Source organism: Bombina bombina, chromosome 2, assembly GCF_027579735.1.
Source record: "Bombina bombina isolate aBomBom1 chromosome 2, aBomBom1.pri, whole genome shotgun sequence".
Lineage (NCBI taxonomy): Eukaryota > Metazoa > Chordata > Amphibia > Anura > Bombinatoridae > Bombina > Bombina bombina.
In genome coordinates, this window is record NC_069500.1 from 797013333 (window position 1) to 797022506 (window position 9174).

Here is a 9174-nt window from a genome sequence, read left to right on the forward strand (position 1 = left end):
CTACCTCTGTAACAAGCACTACGGTTTTAAGGTGTTTTACAAAATACAAATAAATTATTATAATAAAAATAATATCTTGGATTGTACTGAAAACTAGCAGGCATGGTTTTTCAGTTGTCAGCATTTCTTATATATACAATTATCTTGAATATTATTTATTTTTATTTGTTTCTTGTTGGATGTATCCATCAGCAATTATGTTCATGTAGAAATGTACTCTAATAAAACACATCATATCTTCTTTATATTTTTGTCCGAATGGCTTTGTTAAAGGAACTTTTCATTGTTTTATTCCTTAAGCTGTATATCAATGGGTTGAGCAAAGGAGTCACTACAGTGTAGAGCAATGAGAGTATTTTATTGATATTGTATGGATGACTTTTTGTTGAAGCTACATAGATCGCAATAAGTGTTCCATAATACATAAACACAACGGTCAGGTGGCAACTGCAGGTAGAAAAAGCTTTCTGCTTCCCAATGGTAGAAGGAATTTTGAGGATAGTGACTATAATATAGATGTAAGTGAAACAAATAAATAGAAGTGACGGCATTGTCACAATTATGGCAAATATTTTAGTTTCTGTTTCTGTCACAAAAGTTGTTGAACATGATCGTTTCATAATCAAGGTAAAATCACAGAAGAAGTGATCAATAACATTTGAGCCACAGTATTGTAGAATATATACAAAGCAAGAACCCGGTATTGATAAAATAAGACTCGCTATCCATGCTCCAGAGGAGAGTTGAATGCAACGTCTCAAGCTCATGAGAGAGGAGTAATTTAAAGGGACACAGATTGCAAGATAACGATCATAGGACATTATTGTTAGAAGGAAACATTCTGTAACAGTTAAATATCCAAAAAGAAATATTTGGGTGAAACATCCCTCAATAGAAATAGAACCATCTTCTCTCAGCAGGGAGTTTAGCATGTTGGGTATAATATTTGTAGTGCACAAGATTTCATCTAAAGAGAGGTGACTAAGGAAGAAATACATAGGAGACCAAAGCTCAGGACTCACAATTACCAATGTGATAATCAATGCATTCCCTGTTAATGTTGCAGAGTAAGTTATCAAGAACAAAAAGAAAAGTAAAATCTTATATTGATGGCTACATTGGAAACCTTGAAGCCAAAACTCAGTGATTATTGTTTGGTTTTCTTCATGATCCACATTTGTTGGCTGAATACAATTACAATAAAATGTTATTCTTTATGGTAACAATATTTGTGTAAGTAAATGATGTAGATATTTACATATGCAAGTAATGTATACTGACACTTTACTGCTACCAGTACACTAACAGATATGGATTTATCTGTATTATATGAAACACAAGAGGTTTATTTAGTAGAAGTAGTCCGTCTTCATTGTTCTTAGGCTTCACAGTAAGATACATTTATGTTTTCTACATCATTCTTGATTCATTAAATAGACTTTTAGTAGAGGTGGTAATAATGTAATGCAACTCATGAATCCCTGGTAAGTTCATAAGGTTAACATAAAAATATATTTTTCTTACAATTCAGAAGGACATATGAAAATATGAACAGACCTGATAGACCTTATGATTTACAAGACCCATAAAATAAAAATTAAATAGCTTTTTTAAAGTATTTACCATATAATTCTTTATCTCACTGACATTTTTAGCAATTTTATTTCAATCTATATTTGGTTTGTAACTGTGGCTTTATTTATAACTGTTTTTAATTAATTTATGTGCACTTCAATAATCAAAGAATTTGTACGCAAACAACTTCAACTTTTTTACCTTGAAATAAATGAGTATGTTTTCTCCTCTTACCTTTAGTTGAATATCCATTTACATTTTAAAGAAATACTATATAATTACATGTACTGATGAATAGAGAACACAGGAATGTTAGTGTGCAGGGCTAATCTTGCCAGTAAATGTATATTTATATATGGTAAGAATCCCAAGTGCACAATTACCCATAATACACAGAGGTGTGAAAAAATAGTTATGAGATTAGACAAAACTAATAATCCTCAAGTGAACTATATAAAATGTAGATAGTTATTTTCATCATTAGATGAGAAATGTTACAATTTTAAAAATACAAGTGATTGGGCTGTTGTATCTGGAAAAACAAGCTGAAAAGTCACAAAAAGTCGACATCATTTTTTTTAACAAGTTTGGAATATTACAATGCATTCTGGGTAGATTTATGATACTGTGGAACAGACTGTAATAGAAGGATAAACAAATTAACACCTTGGTCAACTTGAGAAAATATATAATACGATTGGCCTTAGCACAATTATAAGAATTAAGGCAAAGGTCAGGCAAACTAGACAGAGCCCAAAGTTGAAGAGTTAAATGCAGAGGTCATGAGAAGCAAGCCATGAAGCAGTTAACCAGCATCTTAAGGTTTAAAATTAAAATGGCAATCAGAGACTAACCAAAAGCTTAACGAGAGAATAAAGTCCAAATTAAACTTTCCTGATTCAGATAGGGCATGTAATTTTAAACAACGTTTTAATTTAATTTTATCATCAAATTTGCTATGTTCTCTTGTTATTCTTAGTTGAAAGCTAGGCTCATATGCTAATTTCTAAGCCCTTGAAAGCCGCCTCTGCATTTGACAGTGTTTCACAGCTAGAGGGCGTAAGTGCATGTGTATCATATAAATAACATTGTGCTCATGCGCGTGAAGTTATTTAAGAGTCAGAACTAATTGGCTGAAATGCAAATCTATCAAAAGAACTGAGAGAAGGAGGCAATCTGCAGAAGCTTTGAAACAAAGTAGTCCCAGAGGTAAAAATGATATTAATATAACAGTGTTGGTTATGGAAAACTGGGGAATGGTAAATAAAGGAATTATCTATCTTTTTAAACAATAACATTTTTGGTGTATACTAAACGTTGTTGTATTTTGGAAGGTTCTGGTCAAGAAAACAGAAAGATATTGCAAGCAAACTCCATGACAGAAATAGGTTCATATCTGATTGCAAAATACAGGGAGTGCAGAATTATTAGGCAAATTAGTATTTCTCTTGTTAAGTGTATCCAGTCCACGGATCATCCATTACTTATGGGATATTAACTCCTCCCCAACAGGAAGTGCAAGAGGATTCACCCAGCAGAGCTGCTATATAGCTCCTCCCCTAACTGCCATTACCAGTCATTCTCTTGCACCCAACGAATAGATAGGATGTGTGAGAGGACTGTGGTGATTATACTTAGTTTCATACCTTCAATCAAAAGTTTGTTATTTTATAATAGCACCGGAGTGTGTTATTCCTTCTCTGGTAGAATTTGAAGAAGAATCTACCTGAGTTTTTCTATGATTTTAGCCGGAGTAGTTAAGATCATATTGCTGTTTCTCGGCCATCTGAGGAGAGGTAAACTTCAGATCAGGGGACAGCGGGCAGATTAATCTGCAAAGAGGTATGTAGCAGCTTATTATTTTCTGACAATGGAATTGATGAGAAAATTCTGCCATACCGATATAATGTAAACTCAGCCTTAAATGCAGTAGCAGCAACTGGTATCAGGCTGTCATGTATGTATATTTTACACTTCAGTATTCTGGGGAATGGCACTTCACTGGAATTATACTGTATGCATAAAACTTTAGCCTAATTTGCAGGGACTAGCAACAGGCTTTTTAATAAAACTCAATTTATTAATGTTAAACGTTTTTTGCTGGCATGTAAAATCGTTTAATTTTCTGAGGTACTGGGTGAAAAAATGTTTTGGGCACTATTTTTTTCCACTTGGCAGTCGTTTTATTTAATTTATGACAGTTTACTGATCTCTCTCACTGTTATGTGTGAGGGGGAGAGGTGCTTTTGCTACGCATCAGAAGTTTATTGTCTTCCCTGCATGATCCGGTTCAGAACTCAGGGGTCTTCAAAACTTGTTTTGAGTGAGGTAATCACTCACAGCAGAGCTGTGAGATTGTAGTTGACTGTGATAAAAAAACGTTTATTTCTGTATTTTTTTTTTAATTTTTTTCTGCTATGAGGGTTAGTTATCCTTTGCTAATGGGAGCAATCCTTTGCTAAAATTGTGTTTTTTACAAAGATTTGATGCTATAACTTTTCAGTTTATTAATTTTCAACTGTCATAACTTTTTCTGTGCTTCTTATAGGCACAGTACGTTTTCATATTATAGTAAATTACTTGAAAAGTATTTCCAAGTTGCTAGTTTATTTGCTAGTGTGTTAAACATGTCTGATTCAGAGGAAGATATCTGTGCTATATGTGCTAAAGCCAAAGTGGAGCCCAATAGAAATTTATGTACTAACTGTATTGATGCTACTTTAAATAAAAGTCAATCTGTACAAATTGAACATATTTCACCAAACAACGAGGGGAGAGTTATGCCGACTAACTCGCCTCACGTGTCAGTACCTGCATCTCCCGCTCGGGAGGTGCGTGATATTGTAGCGCCGAGTACATCTGGGCGGCCATTACAAATCACATTACAGGATATGGCTACTGTTATGACTGAAGTTTTGGCTAAATTACCAGAACTAAGAGGTAAGCGTGATCACTCTGGGTGAGAACAGAGTGCGCTGATAATATTAGGGCCATGTCAGACACTGCGTCACAATTTGCAGAACATGAGGACGGAGAGCTTCATTCTGCGGGTGACGGTTCTGATCCAAACAAACTGGATTCAGATATTTCAAATTTTAAATTTAAGCTGGAAAACCTCCGTGTATTACTAGGGGAGGTGTTAGCGGCTCTGAATGATTGTAACACAGTTGCAATACCAGAGAAAATGTGTAGGTTGGATAAATATTTTGCGGTACCGGCGAGTACTGACGTTTTTCCTATACCTAAGAGACTTACTGAAATTGTTACTAAGGAGTGGGATAGACCCGGTGTGCCGTTCTCACCCCCTCCGATATTTAGAAAGATGTTTCCAATAGACGCCACCACACGGGACTTATGGCAAACGGTCCCTAAGGTGGAGGGAGCAGTTTCTACTTTAGCTAAGCGTACCACTATCCCGGTGGAGGATAGCTGTGCCTTTTCAGATCCAATGGATAAAAAGTTAGAGGGTTACCTTAAGAAAATGTTTGTTCAACAAGGTTTTATATTGCAACCTCTTGCATGCATTGCGCCTGTCACGGCTGCAGCAGCATTTTGGTTTGAGTCTCTGGAAGAGACACTTGAATCAGCTCCATTAGATGAGATTACACACAAGCTTAAAGCCCTTAAGTTAGCTAACTCATTTATTTCAGATGCCGTAGTACATTTAACTAAACTTACGGCTAAGAATTCCGGATTCGCCATTCAGGCACGCAGAGCACTGTGGCTAAAATCCTGGTCAGCTGACGTTACTTCTAAATCTAAATTGCTTAATATACCTTTCAAAGGGCAGACCTTATTCGGGCCCGGGTTGAAAGAAATTATCGCTGACATTACAGGAGGTAAAGGCCATGCCCTGCCTCAAGACAGAGCCAAACCTAAGGCTAGACAGTCTAATTTTCGTTCCTTTCGTAATTTCAAAGCAGGAGCAGCATCAACTTCCTCTGCACCAAAACAGGAAGGAGCTGTTGCTCGCTACAGACAAGGCTGGAGACCTAACCAGTCCTGGAACAAGGGCAAGCAGGCCAGGAAACCTGCTGCTGCCCCTAAGACAGCATGTATCGAGGGCCCCCGATCCGGGAACGGATCTAGTGGGGGGCAGACTTTCTCTCTTCGCCCAGGCTTGGGCAAGAGATGTCCAGGATCCCTGGGCGTTAGAGATCATATCTCAGGGATACCTTCTAGACTTCAAATTCTCTCCCCCAAGAGGGAGATTTCATCTGTCAAGGTTGTCAACAAACCAAATAAAGAAAGAGGCGTTTCTACGCTGCATACAAGATCTTTTATTAATGGGAGTGATCCATCCGGTTCCGCAGTCGGAACAAGGACAAGGGTTTTACTCAAATCTGTTTGTGGTTCCCAAAAAAGAGGGAACTTTCAGGCCAATCTTGGATTTAAAGATCCTAAACAAATTCCTAAGAGTTCCATCGTTCAAAATGGAAACTATTCGGACAATTTTACCCATGATCCAAAATGGTCAGTACATGACCACAGTGGATTTAAAGGATGCTTACCTTCACATACCGATTCACAAAGATCATTACCGGTATCTAAGGTTTGCCTTTCTAGACAGGCATTACCAGTTTGTAGCTCTTCCATTCGGATTGGCTACGGCTCCGAGAATCTTCACAAAGGTTCTGGGTGCTCTTCTGGTGGTACTAAGACCGCGAGGAATTGCGGTAGCTCCGTACCTAGACGACATTCTGATACAAGCTTCAAGCTTTCAAACTGCCAAGTCTCATACAGAGTTAGTACTGGCATTTCTAAGGTCGCATGGATGGAAGGTGAACGAAAAGAAGAGTTCTCTCTTTCCACTCACAAGAGTTCCCTTCTTGGGGACTCTTATAGATTCTGTAGAAATGAAGATTTACCTGACAGAAGACAGGTTAACAAAGCTTCAAAATGCATGCCGTGTCCTTCATTCCATTCAACACCCGTCAGTAGCTCAATGCATGGAGGTGATCGGCTTAATGGTAGCAGCAATGGACATAGTACCCTTTGCACGCCTAAATCTCAGACCGCTGCAATTGTGCATGCTAAGTCAGTGGAATGGGGATTACTCAGACTTGTCCCCTACTCTGAATCTGGATCAAGAGACCAGAAATTCTCTTCTATGGTGGCTTTCTCGCCACATCTGTCCAGGGTGATGCCATTCAGCAGGCCGGACTGGACAATTGTAACAGACGCCAGCCTACTAGGTTGGGGCGCTGTCTGGAATTCTCTGAAGGCTCAGGGACAATGGAATCAGGAGGAGAGTCTCCTACCAATAAACATTCTGGAATTGAGAGCAGTTCTCAATGCCCTTCTGGCTTGGCCCCAGTTAACAACTCGGGGGTTCATCAGGTTTGTCGGACAACATCACGACTGTAGCTTACATCAACCATCAGGGAGGGACAAGAAGCTCCCTAGCAATGATGGAAGTATCAAAGATAATTCGCTGGGCAGAGTCTCACTCTTGCCACCTGTCAGCAATCCACATCCCGGGAGTGGAGAACTGGGAGGCGGATTTCTTAAGTCGTCAGACTTTTCATCCGGGGGAGTGGGAACTTCATCCGGAGGTCTTTGCCCAAATACTTCGACGTTGGGGCAAACCAGAGATAGATCTCATGGCATCTCGACAGAACGCCAAGCTTCCTCGTTACGGGTCCAGATCCAGGGATCCGGGAGCGGTTCTGATAGATGCTTTGACAGCACCTTGGACCTTCGGGATGGCTTATGTGTTTCCACCCTTCCCGATGCTTCCTCGATTGATTGCCAGAATCAAACAGGAGAGAGCATCAGTGATTCTAATAGCACCTGCATGGCCACGCAGGACTTGGTATGCAGATCTAGTGGACATGTCATCCTGTCCACCTTGGTCGCTACCTCTGAAACAGGACCTTCTGATCCAGGGTCCCTTCAAACATCAAAATCTAATTTCTCTGAAGCTGACTGCTTGGAAATTGAACGCTTGATTTTATCAAAACGTGGTTTTTCTGAGTCAGTTATTGATACCTTAATACAGGCTAGGAAGCCTGTTACCAGAAAGATTTACCATAAGATATGGCGCAAATACTTATATTGGTGCGAATCCAAGAGTTACTCATGGAGTAAGGTTAGGATTCCGAGGATATTGTCTTTTCTACAAGAAGGTTTAGAAAAGGGTTTATCCGCTAGTTCCTTAAAGGGACAGATTTCAGCTCTGTCCATTCTTTTACACAAACGTCTGTCAGAAGTTCCGGACGTTCAAGCTTTTTGTCAGGCTTTAGCTAGGATCAAGCCTGTGTTTAAAACTGTTGCTCCACCATGGAGTTTGAACTTAGTTCTTAATGTTTTACAGGGGGTTCCGTTTGAACCCCTTCATTCCATTGATATCAAGTTGTTATCTTGGAAAGTTCTGTTTTTAATGGCGATTTCCTCGGCTCGAAGAGTCTCTGAGTTATCTGCCTTACATTGTGATTCTCCTTATCTGATTTTTCATTCAGACAAGGTAGTTCTGCGTACTAAACCTGGGTTCCTACCTAAGGTGGTCACTAACAGGAATATCAATCAAGAGATTGTGGTTCCATCTTTGTGTCCTAATCCTTCTTCGAAAAAGGAACGTCTGCTACACAATCTAGATGTAGTCCGTGCCCTGAAATTTTATCTACAGGCAACTAAGGATTTTCGACAAACGTCTTCCCTGTTTGTCGTTTATTCTGGTCAGAGGAGAGGTCAAAAAGCTTCGGCTACCTCTCTCTCCTTTTGGCTTCGTAGCATAATACGGTTAGCCTATGAGACTGCTGGACAGCAGCCTCCTGAAAGAATTACAGCACATTCTACTAGAGCTGTGGCTTCCACTTGGGCCTTTAAGAATGAGGCTTCTGTTGAACAGATTTGCAAGGCTGCAACTTGGTCTTCTCTTCATACTTTTTCCAAATTTTACAAATTTGACACTTTTGCTTCTTCGGAGGCTGTTTTTGGGAGAAAGGTTCTTCAGGCAGTGGTTCCTTCCGTATAAAGAGCCTGCCTGTCCCTCCCGTCATCCGTGTACTTTAGCTTTGGTATTGGTATCCCATAAGTAATGGATGATCCGTGGACTGGATACACTTAACAAGAGAAAACATAATTTATGCTTACCTGATAAATTTATTTCTCTTGTAGTGTATCCAGTCCACGGCCCGCCCTGTCACTTTAAGGCAGGTAATTTTTCCATTAAACTACTGTCACCACTGCACCCTATGGTTTTCCTTTCTCTGCATGTTTTCGGTCGAATGACTGGTAATGGCAGTTAGGGGAGGAGCTATATAGCAGCTCTGCTGGGTGAATCCTCTTGCACTTCCTGTTGGGGAGGAGTTAATATCCCATAAGTAATGGATGATCCGTGGACTGGATACACTACAAGAGAAATAAATTTATCAGGTAAGCATAAATTATGTTTTTGACCACATCATCCTCTTTATGCATGTTGTCTTACTCCAAGCTGTATAGACTCGAAAGCTTACTACCAATTAAGCATATTAGGTGATGTGCATCTCCGTAATGAGAAGGGGTGTGGTCTAATGACATCAACACCCTATATCAGGTGTGCAAAATTATTAGGCAACTTCCTTTCCTTTGGCAAAATGGGTCAAAAGAAGGACT

General features: G+C 39.4%; 1 protein-coding gene across 1 annotated transcript; it reads right to left on the reverse strand.

Annotated features, from left to right (window-relative positions):
• Positions 1–242: 242 nt before the first annotated feature.
• On the reverse strand, positions 243–1827 carry LOC128647278 (olfactory receptor 5G3-like). Its single transcript, XM_053700071.1, has 2 exons — positions 1810–1827; positions 243–1184 (listed from the first exon to the last, which is right to left on the reverse strand). The coding sequence occupies exons 1-2, from the start codon at positions 1825–1827 to the stop codon at positions 243–245; spliced, it is 960 nt and encodes a 319-aa protein (XP_053556046.1).
• Positions 1828–9174: the final 7347 nt, after the last annotated feature.